Genomic DNA, 18,695 nt, shown 5'->3' on the forward strand with positions numbered 1-18,695 from the left:
GACACCTCTTGATGTAACGCTAGCCTCTTGTCCTTTTCCTTGTAGTTGGGAGAGAGGTTGATGGGAGAAGTGGTCAGAGGGGGATTGCGGCAGAATGGTATCTTGTAACCCTCTCTTAGCCACTTGACAGACTGGGCGTCTGCACCTCTTCTTTCCCAAGCTTGCCAGAAGATCTTGAGTCTGGCTCCTACAGCTGTCTGGAGAGGAGGAGAGTCAGTGTTTGCCTTTCGAAGACTTGATACCTTTCTTGGACCTGCCCCTGTGACCGTCTGGGCGGGTACCTCCTCGGCTGGGGGCTCTGCCACGAAAGGGCGGAATAAATCTAGTAGCAGGAGTATCAGCCACTGGGGTGCGGTAAGTTCTAGGAACTGAAGGAGCAATCTTAGCCTTCCGTGCTGAAGAGGCCACAAGATCATGCGTGTCCTTCTGAATGAGAGCCGCAGACAATTCCTTGATAAGATCCTCAGGAAACAGGAACTTAGAAAGAGGAGCAAAAAGTAACTGTGACCTTTGGCAAGAGGTGATACCAGTGGAAAGGAAGGAGCAAAGCTGTTCCCTTTTCTTGAGGACTCCCGATACAAACATAGAGGCAAGTTCGCCGGAACCATCGCGAATTGCTTTGTCCATACAGGACATGATCAGCATGGCCGAGTCTTTGTCAGATGGGGCAGTCTTCTTGCTCAAGGCCCCCAGGCACCAATCGAGAAAATTAAAAATTTCAAAGGCGCGAAAGACTCCCTTCAAGAAGTGGTCCAGGTCAGAAAAGGTCCAGCAGACCTTAGAGCGTCTCAAAGCCGACCTTCGTGGAGAGTCAACCAAACTTGAGAAGTCAGCCTGGGCAGAGGCAGGGACCCCCAAGCCTGGTTCCTCTCCTGTGGCATACCAGACGCCCGCCTTAGACGTCAGCTTAGGAGGTGGAAACATAAAAGACGTCTTTCCCAGTTGCTGCTTGGACTGCAACCAATCCCCTAACATTCTCAAAGCTCTCTTTGAAGATCTAGCGAAGACGAGCTTAGTGTAGGCAGACTTAACAGGTTGCATGCCTAGAGAGAACTCGGATGGAGGAGAGCGAGGGGTAGCAGAAACAAAGTGATCCGGGTAAAGTTCTCTGAACAGAGCCAGAACCTTGCGAAAGTCGATGGAGGGTGGCAATGACTTGGGTTCCTCCACGTCAGATGAAGGATCATCCAGGTGAGCAGCTTCATCCTCAGAAACCTCATCACCTGAGAGTTGAGAAGCGAGAGGTAAAGTTAAAGCGGTCTGCTGAATGGCTGAATCCTGAAGAGCGGGTGCATGCGCACTAGCGGATTCATCCTCAAGCCTCTGTTGAAGAGGATGAGGGCTGGTAATGACAAAGTCCTGAGGCTGGGATGAAGGAGGTTCTGCGGAGGTCTGAGGAGCAAGCGTGGAGAGAGGCGACTGTAGTAAAGCATGAGGCTCATGCTGCAAAGACTGCGGTTCCAGTTGAATGGAAAGAGGCTCAAGCTGAGGAGAAAGTGGCAGATGCATGCGTTGAGGTGGCTGACTCATAGCATGAGGTTCCTGCCTCAAGAGTTGCGCTTGCTTCAAGGGTTGAGGTGGCTGCGCAGAGAGAGGCTCTTGTCTCACGAGTTGAGGTTCTTGAGGTGCTTGCCTCGAGAGTTGAGGTTCTCGCCTCGAGGAAAGTGGAGGTGGCTCGAGACCTGAGTCCAGCGTTTTCTCCCCGAAAATTCTTCTGCAGACGAGGATATAAAGGGCTCAATCGTCTGAGAGTGGAAGTGACGATCTCTATAAGATACGCCCGCAACCACTGAGGATACTACTGTGCGCCGATCAAGGCCTGCCGAACCCTTTTGCCCTTCGACATTGCTTCTCCCCTGGGCTTGGGAGCTTGCAAGAGGTCCCGGACTGGGAGGACGACTGGCACGCACAGAAGTATCCTCACGCGCAACACTGACACTGACACTAGCACTAGGCACAGCACTGGCACTACCACTTCCCACTGCACTTTTCACTTTAAGTTCCTTGACGTCTGCCAAAAGGAACTTGTGGTCACTCACTACCGACTCCACTTTATCACCTAAAGCCTGAATGGCACGTAACACATCTGACATATCAGGCTGAGCACTAATAGTAGGTTCGGGGGTAGCCACTACAGGGGGAGGAAAAGGATGAGGATCATGGGGGGAGGAATAAAGTAAAGAGCGAGCCGAACTCCTCCTAACTCTCTCTCTCTCTAACTTAGTGGTATACTTGAGGAATCGAATAAAATCAAGTTCCGAAAGTCCGGCACATTCCTCACATCGATCTTCCAACTGACAGGATTTTCCCCTACAGTCGGAACAAACGGTGTGAGGATCAACCGAGGCCTTCGGAAGCCGCCTAATACAAGTCCTACATCGTCTTTGGGGAGGAGCTTGAGAATGGTCGGACATCTTGAATCAGAGAACAGTCAAGGGGGATTCCAAATTAAAGCTAAAGATCGTTAAACCATAAATCAAAATTAATCCAAAAGCTATCTAAGCTAAGGAAAAGCTTCCTGTATAGCGAAAGCTGAAATCTCAGAGCAATACTTCACCAAAACCGTGAACAAAGACTCCAAAATTATAAGCGTATCCATGTAGGTCTTGCCGGAAGCACGACAGAGGAAAAATTGAGGTGGTGTCAACAAGAAGTACTGCAGTACCTGGCCACAGGTGGCGCTGGTGAGTACACCCCCCTCTTGTATAGCGATCGCTGGCGTATCCCGTGCGTAGAATTCTGTCGGGCAACGGAGTTGACAGCTACATGATTATCGGGTAAGATTAATATTGAAAAAACCTGGTTGCCCGAGACATTCCCAATACCACCTTGCCAGGGTATGGGGACCCAACAGTACTGGAACAATACTAGGTTACACAAGGGAGCAATGGTTTACCTGCAGAGGTTTGAGGTCAGCTTGCGCAGAGGACCCGGGATACCGATTTCCCAAAAAGAGGGGAGGATGAAGAAAGGAAAAGAGCCAGACATTCTGTTTCATTCATTCAGACTAAAACCGGGTAACCAATGCCCTTAACTATCTGCTACTTGTCTAATAAGGAGCTTGAGATACTAAACCAGCTGTTGTGCAGCCACCACAGGACTGATAAAAAACTTATCGAGGTCCTGTGGGTCATGTCTTACATGTAGTAAAGATTCCTGCTTCACAGTAGCTTCTTTTGATTGCCATGAATGTGGCTATGCCCCTAACATCATGAACTCTGGGCTGACGTGTTGGAGGAGGATTGGGATACAAGGCAATGTCAATCATTGCAAATCCATGCAGAGATGGTGTTCTTCATGATCCTCCTCGTTTCTATTTCTGCTGACGAAGAATGATGGAACTATGGGCCGAGCTGCTGCTGTTCTCTTGTGGTAGCAGCTCAAACACCTTACCGGGCATAGTAACAAATGATCTGGTATGTCAGTTTCAGAGCGGAGACTCGTTATCCGGAAGGAGTCGAATCCAGGATCCAAAACCCCCGGATTCTGAGTCTTGGCAACAAACTCAAGGACGAAGCGGAAGATTACCTCTCCACATCCCCTTAAATGGGCAATGTCGTTTGGCCGAGGCCAATGCGAGAAGGAACATCGTCTTCCAAGTTAGGTGGTGATGTTGTCTGGCGTAATGGTTTGTATGGAGGGCTCTTTAATGACCGAAGAACTCAAACCACGTCGCAAGGGGGAGGTTTCATGTCTGACCGAGGACAGGTAAGTTTGCAACTCCGTATCAGTAGAGAAAGTTCTAGTGATGACTTTACAAGCAAGACTCATGGCTGAGCAATAGCCTTTAACCACTAAAACAGAAAGGTGCATTTCTTCCCACAAATACATGAGGAACTCCACTTTTGCTAGAATAGTGGCTCAAGGGGAGAGATACCTTCCACGACACCAACCACAGAAGACTTTCCACTTCTGCTGGTAGACTGAGGCTGAAGATTTCCACAGATATCCAGACATCCTCTTCACAAGCTGTTGCAAAAATCCTCTCTGCATGAGGAGATGTTGGATAGTCTTCGGGCGTCAAGATGTAGCGAAGCTACTCTCTGATGGAAAATGTTGACAGGTGGTTGTTTGAGTAGATTGTGTCATGGAGGAGGCTCTTTCGGAAGGTCCGGGAACCAATCTGCGTGATGCCATAGCGGAGCTATGAAGGTCATAGAAAGGTTGACCGATGTTCTGACCTTGTTGAGTATTCTTCTCATCAGACAGAACGGAGGGAAGGCGTAGACGTCAATTTAGTCCCAACGCTGTTAGAATGTATCTTGCCAGAGAGCCTTGTGGCCTGGGACTGGGGAGCAGTACAGTATAGTGGGAGCCTGAAGTTTAGGGCCATTGCAAACAGGTTCATAGTCGGCAAACCCCACAAAATCAGGACTTTGTTGGCTACTAGATGATATAAGGACCTTTCAGAACCCACTAACTGCGATGCTCTGATCAGGTTGTCAGCAAGCACATTCCTCATGCTGAGAATGAAGCGAGTTGATAGTGAGACCGGGTATCAGAGTGTCTGGGGAATCTAAAATCCGATTCCAATTGGACTTTAGTCACCACCGGAGGGATCGTATCCTGAGGCGACTGTTGGGAACCAGATGGGCCTAATATGCCACTTCTGGACTGGGTGGTCTTCTTGTCTGAGAAAAGGTTTCACAACCTTTCTCAGCCTTACTATCTTGTCATCTGGTGGGAAAGTTTTGTGTAGTTTGGTGTCAAGATTCATATCCAGGTATACCAGTCTTTGAGTGGGAAGCATGGATGACTTCTCGAGGTTTACCATGATTCCCAGATATTGGGAAAGCCTTAAAAGTTTGTTTCGGTGCTGAAGAAGGGTTGCCACCACGTCTGTTAGGATCAGCTAGTTATCCAGATAACACCAATCTTGTGGGCCCAAGATGACACTAGGGCAAACACTCTTGCGAAGACCTGAGGCACGGTGGAAAGACCGAAGCACAGCACATTGAACTGGTATGTTTTGTTGTCGATGTTGAATCGTAGATACTTCCATGAAAATGGATGGACTGGGATCCGGAAGTATGCATACTTTAGATCCAGTGAACAAATCAAGTCCTGCAGTCTTAACGTTTTTCAGACTGTGTCTGCCGTCTCCATGCTGAACGAAGTCTGTTTGACAAACTAGTTCAGGGCCGAGAGGTTGATGACTGGTCTCCATCCTCCAGACGTCTTTTTCACAAGAAAGAGTCAATTGAAGAAGCCTGGGGACCCGTTGAGGACCTCCTGACGAGCCCTTCTTCTACATGGTCTGGACTTTGGACCGAAGGGCCTGCCCCTTTGCTGATCCCATACCAAAGGAGCTCACAAGCACTGGATTCTTTACCAGTGGAGGGAAAGATGAAATGAATGGGACGTGATACCCTGAACGAATCACAGAGACCGTCCAGGGTTCGGTCCCGAGCTGCATCCACCTGGTCCAGCTGCTTTGCAGGCATTGCCCCACTGGTGGACAAGCAGGGGGATCGCCTATCCTAGCGTTTGCAGCTTCTGCCGCCAGCTCTCAGGTCTTTGCCTCTATGTGAAGACTTGTGTCTTTCCGGTCCTTGACAGGAATGGGCTTTTTAGACACCGTCTTGATGGTAGATAGTTTCGATTGGTTGGGCTTTGGAGGAGCTGGTAGTCTATAAGGCTGTGATATCAAGGCTCTATGTAGGAGGGAGTATTGATGGGACTTCTTCCACCTCTCCGCAGCCTGCTCGACGTCCTTTGGCTCAAACAACAAAGAACCCTCTAGAGAGGAGTTCCGGAGCCTCGCGCTCTTGGCATTAGAGACCTGTTGATGGAATCTCTCTACTACTGCATCTCTTTGTTTCAAAATTGTATTGGCCCACAGGTTCACTACCTGGTGGGCCAGAAATTCTATGGTGCGGGTGCCCGAGAAAAGGAAGGTCTCAATAGCCTTCCTGGCACTTTCCTTAGAAAAAATCTTCAGCCCGTACCAAAATTCCAACAGATCCCAACCAAAGGTCAAGCCACGAAGTCGCTTGCATGGGGTACTTCGCGACCTTCTCATGATTCAAGATCTCCGATGCCAAGAACGTAACCTGACGAGAAGAGAGCCTCTTAAGAGACTCCTTTAGTCAGATCCTCAGGAGAGTAGTGGTGAAACATCGAGCATGTTTCACCCACGACCTCATAGTACCTCCTCTGGTGGACACCCGAAGGTGGGAGGAGTTTGGCGGATGATCCTGAACGATACAACCCAGATTAGTCTACGAGCTGGGAGATGATCTTACGCCAAGAGCCCTTCAACCCCGGGTGGGACCAAGGCAGAGCCACACTGGACTTCGGGGGCTTCTGAGCGCCCAAGACACGATCCAAGGCCGTATCCTTGCCTCCCTTTTGGGGTGGGAAAAAGGTTTCCAAGACAAGGTCTGGGTGGGATGACCTTCTTACCGGGGAGAGGACAAGGAACCTCTACATGATTCGGTGAAAAAGTCATCTCTAAGAGCTTCCTCCGCCAGGAACGGTTGGGGAGAGTCCGAAAAGTACTCTTCCCTGAGAGTACCTCCCAGATGTGAACAGGAGGCACCGCTGGGTAGAGGCAGAGATGGCTTCTCGGGCATTACCTCTGACCTCGAAGCTCTCGTAGGTGTCAGCTCGATTGCACGACGGTAACTTGTCAGGAACCTTTCTCTTCCCCTTCAGGGGAGATGCAGCCATAGTTCGTTGCCTTGAGTCAGTTGAAAAGGTGGAGTCTCCCAGGGAAACACTGGAAGCCTCCGTAGGGGAAGGAGGATTAATACTGGGCCTGAAGGTCTGGGCTACGGCCCTGACTAAGCCGCTGAACCATGACCGTTTGTTATAGATGCGCTATCCGACAGCTACCCCAAAAGGAAAAGAGGCCGACAGGTCCTTTTGAGGAGTCTTCATCCCAGATGAAGAAGGGAGCGATGACACTGGTTAATTTCTTGGTGCGGGAATCTTTGGGATTTTGAAACCCTGACGCTTGCCCTTTTCCTTCTTCCACGGCAGTCACGCTGTTATGCGTTTGCGGGGAGGGGAATGGAGTGACGGTAAACGGTGGGACCTGGAAAGGGTTTTACCTTCCTGCTGCTTGAAGGATGACGATGGTCAGCAATCCTTTGTTGGATGGTAACTCACCTTAGTAACCGCTGGGTGCTGAGCGGGAGAGCCTGGCGATCACTGACGAGCTGCCTGAGGCTAGTGTGTCGTCAAAGGCTATTGACAAGTTGGTGAGTGATGATGGATTGATGAGCGTTGTCACGAAACCACGGGGACAACTGCCGCAGCCCAATGAGAGGGCTGGTGATGGACCGACGACTGACGGACTACAAGGGGGCAACGCGATTGACGTACAGGCGATCAGGGCTTACAAGAAGCCTGAGAAACGCTTTGGTCAGTATCCAACCAAAAAAGGTCAGTTGTGTGGTAAGTCAGCGATTGGTGGGCAAGAGGTTCAAGAGATGCATGCCTCAATGAAGAGGCTTGATGAGTGGGCGAAGGCTTGGCAAGCAATTGACGCTTGGGTAAACGCTGTCGAACAGGTGGACGAGTAAACACTGTAAAGTCCCGAGGCTGGTGAGCAGGCGATCTGTGAGATGGAAGCTGAGAAAGCAATTGACGAGCTGGACAGGAGACTAACAAGCTGTCGGCTGCACAGGCGATTGACAAGCTGCAGGTCGGCGGGAGTCTGGACGTCGAACCTGACGAGCTGCCAAACGCTGGGCAGGAGCCTAATACTATGAAGATCGCTGTGCAGGAGCTCGGCAAGCAGGTGAACAGCATGTAGATGGACGGTGAATAACTGCTGGAAGCTAAGGCAAGATGTGTGACCATCGGAAGGGAGCACATACTTCGGAGGAAATTGCAAACGATCCCTTGCAGGAGGAGAACGAACTTCAGTTCGTTAAGTAGAAGAGTCTGAAGAGCCAGGCAAGGGTCGGGAACCAGAAGAGGAAGGCTGAGCCGGATCCTCCAAAAAGAGCTAAGAACCAAAAAAATCTTGACTGAAGGATAAGGGGCACCCAGAAGGCTTTGGAGGACGAGCACAGCGAGGTCTCCAGCAACGACAATGTCCCTCAGCACCCAGTGGATCAGCAAGCTGACCATAAGCAGGCCTCCAAAGAGGAGTCTCCATGATTGCCCCTTCACGGTAACGATGTAGTTGTTTGCGGACTGTGGCCAGAGACTGTTCCAGCCAACTCGCAGCTCTGCTCGGAACAGTTCTTAGAAGCTTCCGCCTAAGCTCCCTCCGGTCCAGACTACGACGAGGATAGGCTGACCTGTACAGGGAGGCCAATCGGACGGCGTATATCTTCAACAGTTCGCCCTCGCCACAGGTGGCACTGCTGAATTGGGCCTTCCTACCCGCATCACGCCTCTCTCGGGCTTCTCGGCACCAGTCGAGGAGGCGTTCCTTCATGTCGGGGCACGAGATCTCGGGACCCCCCTTGGCCGAGAAGGCCTCCTGGATTTCTCCATTTAGAAATCTTCCGAGATCAACGGTCCACCGGCCAGAGCTCCCTGCGGTATATTTACTCGAGCAGTAGGCCTAAAAATCCCTCAGGAATCGGACAAAACTCTGGCCAGTTTCCAGCTGGAAGATTCCAGGCTTGGGGTTCCTCCTGGAGTCGAGGACCTTAAGCAGATCAGACAGATTGCGTTCTGTCTGGAGGGACTGGACATGGTCGGTGGAGACAGTGTCGTCTGAGCTGACACTGAGACAGGAGCTGGAAGTGTCACTACCAGAATCTTCGCTGGTAGACTCCTGGAATGATAATGTCACTTCAGGTATGGATGGTCTGGTGTTGTCCTTAGCTTGGCGCATGTGCTTTGGGATGGCCCCTATCTTGGCAAGAACTGCCTCAGCTGTAGCTGCTAGAGCCTTTTCTGGCCTACTGGCTTCGGCCGGGTTGTCAAGGAACTGCTCCCCTAGTCTACTGGCTACAGTCTCTGGTGGACTAACGGGGTTAGTTGCAGGAACAGGCAAGGAAGCAAGCAGTCCACTTGGAACAGGAGACTCCCAGAAGCCTGGTACAAGGGGGAGTAATGGTGTGAACCCTGGAGGGAGCTGGAGACCTCCAATCACTGGCTCTGCTCCAGTTACTGGGATTGCCAGACCATTAATATTTGGCCAAGCTGGGGACGTAGAAGGAGCACTGGTGGTCACTGTGGTTGTGACCCAAGTGGCAACGTGGCGGGTTGGTGATGGCTCAACGCTTTTCAAGGCCGTCACTTCAAGTGTCAGGGACTTGACCTTAGTTACCAGGTCACTGACAATCTGGACAAAACTCGCCACATCCCGGCTCGGGCTCTTCTTAGCCTTACAGCGTTTACTTGATTACGATGCCATACCTAAAGATTGGTGTTTCCCGGGTCTGGGCACCCAAAATTATGCAGTGGTTTGCGGACTGTGGCCAGAGACTGTTCCAGCCAACTTGCAGCTCTGCTCAGAACAGTTATTAGGAGATTCCGCCTAAGCTCCCTCCGGTCCAGACTACGGCGAGGATAGGCCGACCTGTACAGGGAGACCAACCGGACGGTGTATATCTTCAGCAGTTCGCCCTCGCCACAGGTAGCACTGCTGAAACACTTGAAAGTCCCGAGGCTGGTGAGCAGGCGATCTGTGAGATGGAAGCTGAGAAAGCAATTGATAGATGCACAGGCGATTGACAAGCTGCAGGTCGGCGGGAGTCTGGACGTCGAACCTAATAAGCAGCCGAACGCTGGGCAGGAGCCCAACACTATGGAGATCGCTGTGCAGGAGCTTGGCGAGCAGGTGAACGGCATGTAGATAGACGGTGAATACTTGGTGGATGCTCAGGCAAGGAGATGTGACCATCGGAAGGGAGCACATACTTCGGAGGAAATCGCAAACGATCCCTTGCAGGAGGAGAACGAACAGCAGTTCGTTAAGGAGAAGACGAGTCCGAAGAGCCAGGCAAGGGTCAGGAACCAGAAGAGGAAGGCTGAGCAGGATCCTCCAAAAAAAAAAAAAGTTGAGGAGAAGAACCAAAAAAGATTTCGACCGAAGGATAAGGGGCACCCCGAAGGCTATGGAGGACGAGCACAGTGAGGTCTCCAGCAACGACGATGTCCTTCAGCAACCGGTGAATCAGCAAGCTGACCGTAAGCAGGCCTCCAAAGGGGAGTCTCCATGAGTGCCCCTTCACGCAAACGAGAAAGGGGAACATTCGGAGGATACGTGCCTTGGACTTTCCTCTCCCCCCAAAGGATGTTCGTCAGGGGGAGAAGCGCAGTCCTCGGCAGCAGCAGCGGGGGAAGCAGAAGGCGGCGCAGCAGACAAGACCCTATTCACAACGACATCGACTAAGGACAAGGGGTCGACATCAGAAGCCGACGATCGCTGCGTCTCAGCACCACGGTGGAGTACAAGCAGCAGCGCTTCCTTGGAGGCAGGACTGAGCAACTGCAATGAAGGCCAAACCTGCAAACTGTAAAAGCGGAGAAAGACACACAACTTCCTCCGGGGAGAGAGCCGGGCCACCTCACTAGGGGAGGCAATACCGTCTCTTGAGAACTGAGGGTTAAACGGCCTACGCTATTACTCGACGGCTCCCCAGAGAAATCAGTTTGAGTAGGAGCTTCGGAGGAAGGTCGAGAAGCGTAAGAAGTAGTCTTGGGTTTCTTCTGCTTCAAAAACCTTCGAAGGAGAAGTGCCCCGCTTAGACGACTTCTTTTGCCGACGCCCATACCTTTCCCACTGGGAGGGAGGCAGACCACTCCCGGCATTCACCAGACTTATTGGATTGGTCACATTGTTGGCCCCTATACAGAGGGCGAAGGCGGTGAGGATCGACATCCACCGCGGACATGAAGATGCCGCAGGTACGGCCCTCCGAACCAGGGCAAGTACGCATGGCCGATAGAAGATGTCAGCACACACACACAGAAGAGAAAAAAACCAAAACATATTAATGGCAGCTCACAATGGAAAGGAGGAAGAGCGGTAACAACCGTTCTCCATCTGAGCCAAAACCAAGTGAAGCACAATCACAAGTATGTGAGTGAGAGCAGTAGCTGGCTACCCCCCTATAACCCCACCCCCCCCCCCCCCCCTAGCCTAACTAGCAGAATGGGTAGTTAACCCTCACTAAAATTCTAATGGCTCGTCCTTACAGCTTTGCCGAAGGTAATATCCCTATACATAGCATTGGTTTGTACAGTATTCCAGTTATGGAACAACTATTAATTACTTAATAAGGAATGAAATAATACTGTACTTCAGAAAAACAATAAAACTTTGAATACTGTATTCAGTAATTAATAGACATGATCAAATAAAAAAAATTTATGATTGTATACTATACTGTACTGTACTGTATAGTAATTAAATTCTGATCAGTACAGTATAGGTTATTTTAAGACTACATATAATCAGAGTTGTGTGGAAAAATAAGGTTCATACATCCAGAGGTACAGAACTGTAGAGTCCAGTAATCAAAATAAACATTCCGAAATACCCATTGTTGCTTACTTTGTTGCCGCAATTCTTGTATATATTGACGAGCTAATCTCACTTTCTTTTCTTGCGCTGTTTCCAAGTCTTCAACCCCCTTTTCTTCTGCTGCATCATTAACTTTTCCTTTTAAATATTCTTCATCCTCCTCACTTGTTATTTCTTCATCAAGACCAGAGTCTAATTTTGACTTCTTTGTAGGAAGAGCTTGTTTATTTTTCAATCCTCTCTTTTTTCCTTTCTGTAAAGGAAAAGAATTTAAAATGCAGTGCTTGAAAAATAATAAACTTAAAGAAGCTAAGTAACAATTCCTGTCAGTAATACTTTACATAAATACATTTAGAAATAGTGATCAGAAGAAAAAACCAGTATTATTTCTGTGAAACTCCCGATGTTCATATTGCTCTTCTTTTGAAGCTGTTTAAATGTCGACATCTATCCTTAATTTAAAATTTCCCATTTCCCTTCCTTGCCAAATGCCTGGAAGTTGATGGTAACCATCTAGGCATGAGTGTACCGTTTAAGAGTGTTAGATGTGTCTATCATTATTAATCACCTACAATCCTGATTGGATTTATGTTCTTGCTTTTAGGTTATTAAATGTTTCAAAAGGGGATGTCTTCTGGAATTGTTAAGAATACTGAGGGTGGGGTTCAAGCAGCTTTGTGAAAGCATGCCAGCCACAAAAATGTTTAGTTTTATTGTTTTGAGGACTATTGTTTACTAACAGTTCCTCTTCTTAAGAGTTATGTTAAGCTGATAGCTGACCGCTTTAATTGTTAAGAATGGAAAAGTAAATTAACATTTAGTTCAGGGGAAACTCCAAGAAGACTAAGCTAGTCAATTACACAGATGACGTTGAAATGGCACTCAAGCCATTTTTTTAATTTTCTGGGTTCATAGCATTACACTGCAGTGGGTTTCAAAGGCTTCTGCTACTTTTGCTGTGTGTGCATCTTACAAGGCCAATTAGTCTTTGGACAAGGCAGTGGTTATGGTCTAACCTCTCCTGTTTTTAGCTTATTCCAACTTCTCCAAAAATGACAAATTCGTAGATAATTTGTATTTTTCCTAACTATACAAAACTTAGCTATTTAATTGGGGTATTACTTTTGGCATAGCTGAAATGACGTGCCATTAATTTTTAATGAGGGTTAACTACCCACACCGCTAGTTAGCAGGGGGGGGGGTGTAGCTTGCTACCGCTCTCCCTTACACACCTGTGACTGAGCTCACTTTGCTTGGAGGTAGGACTTCAAGGGGGATAGGGTTGGCGGGCAAGTTTGGATGAATAGATAAGGTTTGTATAGTTAGGAAAAATACAAATTATCTACGAATTTGTCATTTGTTCCGTAACTGGAGTACAAACCACGCTATTTAATAGGGGTGACACCCATTAGGAAGGGTGGACGTCCCAGCCAATCTGCTTTTTGGCTTTACTCGGGGGCTCCTTATCTGAGCGTGTTAGCACTCAAGGAATAAGGAGTTCCTGCGCCTCGCTAAAACCCTGCTACCCAAGGTTCGCGGCCAACGACAACTGTGCTGTAAGACTTTCCCAATACCAACTCATCAGGGTATGGGGACGCAACAGTATTAATCTTAATACTAGGTACACAAGGGAGCATGGTTTACCTGCAGTGGTTTGAGGTCAGCTACGCAAAGAACCCAGGATGTTGCTTTCCCCAAGAGAGGGGAGAATGAAGAAAAGAGTAAGGGCCAGTCAAAACTTTTCATTCATGAAGACTAAAACTGGGTAACAATGCCCCCAACCTTCTGCTACTTGTCCAATAAGGAGCTTGAGGTTTCTAAACCAGCTGTTGTGCAGCCACCACCGGACCGATAGAAAACGTATCGAGTCTCCTGTGGGTCACGTCTTGCAGGCAGTGGGATGTGAACGTGTTCTGATGTTTCCACACCCCATCTTGAAGAACCTGTGTCACTGAGTAGTTTCTTTTGAAGGCCATGGATGTAGCTATGCCCCTGACATCATGTGCTCTGGGGCAACGTGACAGAGGAGGGTCTGGAGCCAGTGCATGGTCAATGACCCTGTGAATCCATGCTGAGATGGTGTTCTTGGTGACCCTCCTCTTGGTCTTCTTGTGCTGACGAATAGTGCAGGCATACGAGGATGGGCTGCAGCTGTTCTCTTGAGGTACACCCTCAAACTCCTTACTGGTCATAGTAAGAGATGGTCTGGGTCATCTATTACAGTACGAAGACTAGCAATCGGGAAGGAGTCGAATCGAGGATCCGCTACTCCCAGGTTCCGAGTCTTAGCAATAAACTCAGGGACGAAGCTGAACGTTACCTCTCCCCATCCCCTTGAATGGGTGATGTTGTATGAGAGACCATGAAGTTCACTGACTCGCTTGGCCAAGGCCAAAGCTAGCAGGAACACCATCTTCCAAGTCAGGTGGCAATCTGTTGCCTGGCGTAATGGTTCATAGGGAGGTCTCTTAAGAGACCTGAGAACTCAAACCACGTTCCATGGGGGAGGTCTCACTTCTGACTGGGGGCAGGTAGGTTCATAACTCTGTATGAGTAAAGAAAGTTCTAGCGATGAAGAAATGTCCATTCCTTTCAGCCTGAAGGCGAGGTGATAGCCTTTCACCGCCGATACTGATAGGTGCATTTCTTCACGCAAATACACGAGGAACTCCGCTATTGCTGGAATAGTGGCATCGAGTGGAGAGATACCCCTTCTACGACATCAACCACACAGAACTTTCCACTTTGCCTGGTAGACTGCTGCTGATGATTTTCGCAGGTGTCCAGACATCCTGATCACAACTTGTTGCGAAAATCCTCTCTCACAGAGATGCTGGATAGTCTCCAGGCGTGAAGTCGTAGCGAAGCTACGGCTTTGTGGAAGATGTTGGCATGTGGTTGTTTGAGTAGATTGTCTCGTGGAGGGAGTTCTCTTGGAGGCTTCGTTAGGAGTTGCAAAAGGTCCGGGAACCATTCTGCGTGATGCCATAGCGGAGCTATGAGGGTCATTGAAAGATTGACCGATGTTCTGGTCTTGTTGAGTACCTTCCTCATCAGACAGAATGGGGGAAAGGCGTAAACGTCGATGGTGTCCCACTGTTGTTGGAAAGCATCTTGCCAGAGAGCCTTGGGGTCTGGGACTAGGGAACAGTACAGCAGGAGCCTGAAGTTCAGGGCCATTGTGAAGAGGTCCACAGTCGGAGAACCCCACAAAAGTCAGGACTTTGTTGGCTACTAGATGATCCAAAGAACACTCGGTACTCACTATCTGAGATGCTCTGCTCAGGTGGTTAGTGAGCACATTCCTATTGCCCGGAAAGAAGCGTGCCGATAGTGGTATCAAATGAATTTCGGCCCATTTCAGTATCTCTACTGATATATGGGATAGTTGCTGCGAAAAAGTACCTCCTTGTTTGTTGATGTAGGCCACTACTGTGGTATTATCGCTCATCACCACCACAGAGTGGCTTGCCAGGAATTGTTGGAGTTGTTGAAGGGCCAGAAAGACGGCCTTCATCTCTAGGAGATTTATGTGGAGGTACTTTTCTGACTCTGACCAGAGGCCTGAGGTCATGTAGTGCAGCATGTGGGTCCCCCACCATTTTTTTGAAGCGTCTGAAAACAGCATCAAATCTGGGGTGAGGACGAGAAGGTCCACTCCCTTTCGTAGATTCTCGTCTGACACCCACAACAGAAGGTCTGTCAGTTCCGCAGGTCCCATGGGGATCTGGATGTCCAGGAAGTAGTATACTTGATTCCACCGGGACTTGAGTCGCCACTGGAGGGATCTCATCCTGAGGCGACCATTGGGAACTAGACGGACCAGCGATGAAAGATGACCGAGGAGCTATAGCCACGATTGGGCTGGAAGTTCTCATCTGAGAAAAGGTCTTGCAACCTTTCTCAGCCTTGCTATCCTGTCGTCTGATGGGAAGGCTTTGTGGAGAATGGTGTCTATGATCCTGTCTTAGTATACCAGTCTTTAAGTGGGAAGCAGAGAGGACTTCTCGAGATTTACCATGATCCACAGATCCTGGCAAAGTCTCAGAAGTTTGTCTCGGTGTTGAAGAAGGGTTGACACTGAGTCTGCTAGGATTAGCCTGTCGTCCAGATAACGGAGGAGACGGATGCCAATCTTGTGTGCCCAAGATGACACTAAGGTAAACACTCTGGTGAAGACTTGTGGTGCTGTGGAAAGATCGAAGCACAGCACCTTGAACTGGTATATTCTGTTGTCAAGGCTGAATCTTAAGTACTTCCTTGAAGACGGATGGACTGGGATCTGGAAGTACGCGTCCTTTAGGTCCAGTGTGCACATGAAATCTTGTGGTCTTACTGCTAGTCTGACCGTGTCTGCCATCTCCAAGCTGAACGGAGTTTGTTTGACAAACTTGTTCAGGGCTGAGAGGTCGATGACTGGTCTCCAGCCTCCAGACGCCTTCTTTACAAGAAAGAGTCGACTGAAGAAGCCTGGGGATCTGTCGAGGACCTCTTGAAGAGCGCCCTTCTTCAACAGGGTCTGGACTTCTGCCCGAAGGGCTTGCCCCCTTGCCGATCCCATGGCAAGGGAGCTCAATGACACTGGATTCCTGGTCAGGGGAGGTAGAGATGTTATGAACGGGACGCGATATCCTAGACTGATCAAGGATTGTCCAGGAATCGGCCCCGAGTTGCTTCCACCTGTCTGCGCAACTTTGTAGGCATCCCCCCACTGGTGGAAATGCAGGGGGACTGCCTATCCTAGCGTTTACGGCCTCGGCTTCTCCCTCTAGGATTTTTCCCTCCCCTAGAGAACTTTTTGCCTTTCCTGTCTTTGACAAGAAATGGCTTAGACACCACTGTTTTTGCTACAGTTTTTGTCGTCGTTGTGATCTTGGTTGGACGAGACTGCTGTGGTGCTGGATGTTTATAGGGCTTAGATGTTAAAGCCCTATGGAGGAGGGTGTCTTGATGACACTTCCTTCACTCTCAGCAGCATGTTCCACATCCTTAGGCTCAAACAGATGTGACCCCTCTATGGAGGAATGTCTGAACCTATTGATCTCAACGCTAGGGACCTTCTGGTGGAACCCCTCAGCTACTGCATCTCGTCCTTTCAAGATGGTATTTGCCCACAAGTTCGAGACATGGTGGGCAAGAAACTAGATCGTGCGAGTGCCTGAGAGTAGGAAGGTTTCCATAGCTTTCCTGGTATGTTCCTTGGTGAAATCCTCGGATCGTATCAGGATACCTAAGGTCCCCGACCAGATATCGAGCCACGAAGTGGCTTGCATAACACACTTCGCGACTTTCTACTGATTGAGGATCTCGGCTGCCGAGAATGAGACCTGCCGGTTTGAGTGTCTCTCAGAGGGATTCCCCTGGTTAGCTCTTCCTCTTCCAGCGAGTGGTGAAGAAGAAGAGCTGAACTAGGCTCCTCCAGGATCTCGAAGTACCTCCTCTGCTGTACGCGAGGTGGTGGGAGGAGCTTGTTCATGGCTACCGGAACGGTTGGAGGAGGCAAACTCGGAGAGCTGCTGGGCGATCTTGTCCCTGGTACTCTTCACCCCTCGAGACCAGGGCAGGGCTGCACTGGTCTTTGAGGGTTTTGAGTACTAAAGACGCGGTCTAGGACAGTGTCTTTGCCCTCTCGAGGGGGGATCTCTGGGTCGGAAACCCACTGAGAACCCTCATTAGAGTCAGAACCTGCCAGAATGCATGTTCTGACTCCTGCTGGTCTCCTGTTGTAGGACTTGCAGCGAAGTCTCCTTCTGTCCCCAAAGGCTCTTCTTGGGGAGATTCGTGGACATTCCCTGAGTGGCTGGCTGGCTGGCTGGCTCCATTCTAGCCCTGGTGGAGGACTTCGGCATGGTTTTGGAGTCTTTGGATTCCTTCCGGGGAAGGAGGTAAGACTCCAACATCGATGTGTGTGGCATGTCCCTTCAGTTCTCAGACTGTGGGGAACTCTTGGCATGAAGAGAGATTTCCTCCATTGGTGCGATGGGGGTCTCTCTCTCTTCGCATGGTTCCCTAGGTGACGGAAGATCTTCGTCCGACAGGGATGGAGAGTTTGTCTGAGGAACATGAGGAACTTGCCTCGATGGTCTGCATGGAGTCAGCTTCGCCTTCGGGGGAAATGACCGCGTCAGCAACTCCTCATTTCCTCTTCAAAGGGGTAGAGGAAGCCATGGTTCCATGCCTTAAATCTAGAGCTATAGGTTGCTCTAATGAGCGATCAGACAGGACAGGCTTGAAAGCCTAGGTTACGGCTCTGATTAAGGCACTGAACCAAGGCTGTTGGCTGACAGATCCCCTGAAGGGAAAGGGACCAAAGGTTCCCAGGGAGGAGCTACTGTAATAGGTGGGTTTTGCCTTAGAAGGTATCTTAGGGATCCTGAACCCCTCTGCATGAAATGGTTTCCCTTCTCCCCCCATGCACAATGGTATGCGCTTGCGGGGAGGGGAATGAGGCGATGGCGACCTTGCCAGATGACATGCCTGTTGATGCGCATGCTCGCGCGCGAGAGAATACTGGCGCTCGCGCGAGGGAGAGGGAGAATACTGGCGCTCGCGCGAGGGAGAGGGAGAATACTGGCGCTCGCGCGAGGGAGAGGGAGAATACTGGCGCTCGCGCGCGGGAGAATACTGGCGCTCGCGCGCGGGAGAATACTGGCGCTCGCGTGCGGGAGAATACTGGTGCTCGCGCGCGGGAGAATCATGATGAGCGCGCGGGAGAATACTGGTGCTCGCGCGCGGGAGAAAGATGGTGCGCAGGTGAGTGCACATGTTCTGGCGAGCGCTGGCGTGCAGGTGAGGGCGGCAACATGGTTGTCGTCTCACCTACGGACGTGTGCGCAGGTTTCTGTTGGCGCGTTGGTTGGCATGCAACATAGCGCACAGGAGAGCGCTGGTACGCAGGTGATGTAGGGCGAACAATGTTGGCGCGCAGGAGAGCGCTGGCGCACAGGTAAATACTGGCGCGTAGGAGAGAATTGCCGTGCAAGTCAGCGCTGGCACGCAGGAGAGTGCTGGCATGTAGGAGATCGTAGGTGCGTGCGGGCAGGGTGTATAGGTGTAGGAATCGTGGGCGCGTGTGGGCAGGGCGTATAGGTGTAGGAGAGCGGTGGCGCGCAGGAGATCATTGGCAGGCAAGAGAGCGCAAGTGCGCTGTGGTGTGCTGGCATGTAGGCGACCCTAGGCGTGTGTGGGCAGATAATCGTGGGAGCGTGTGCGCATGGCGCGCAGGAGTGCGTCGAAGATCAGGAGACTGATGGTG

General features: G+C 50.2%; 1 protein-coding gene across 1 annotated transcript in view; it reads right to left on the reverse strand.

Annotated features, from left to right (window-relative positions):
- LOC137632457 (U3 small nucleolar RNA-interacting protein 2-like) overlaps positions 1 to 18,695 on the reverse strand; it is a 71,232-nt gene that overhangs the window by 41,002 nt on the left and 11,535 nt on the right. Inside the window, exon 2 of the mRNA XM_068364389.1 lies at positions 11,471 to 11,693. Coding sequence (XP_068220490.1) covers positions 11,471 to 11,693 — 223 coding nt within the window. The remainder of the gene's footprint in view (positions 1 to 11,470; positions 11,694 to 18,695) is intronic.

This window comes from Palaemon carinicauda, chromosome 41 (genome assembly GCF_036898095.1).
Source record: "Palaemon carinicauda isolate YSFRI2023 chromosome 41, ASM3689809v2, whole genome shotgun sequence".
Taxonomy (NCBI): Eukaryota; Metazoa; Arthropoda; class Malacostraca; order Decapoda; family Palaemonidae; genus Palaemon; species Palaemon carinicauda.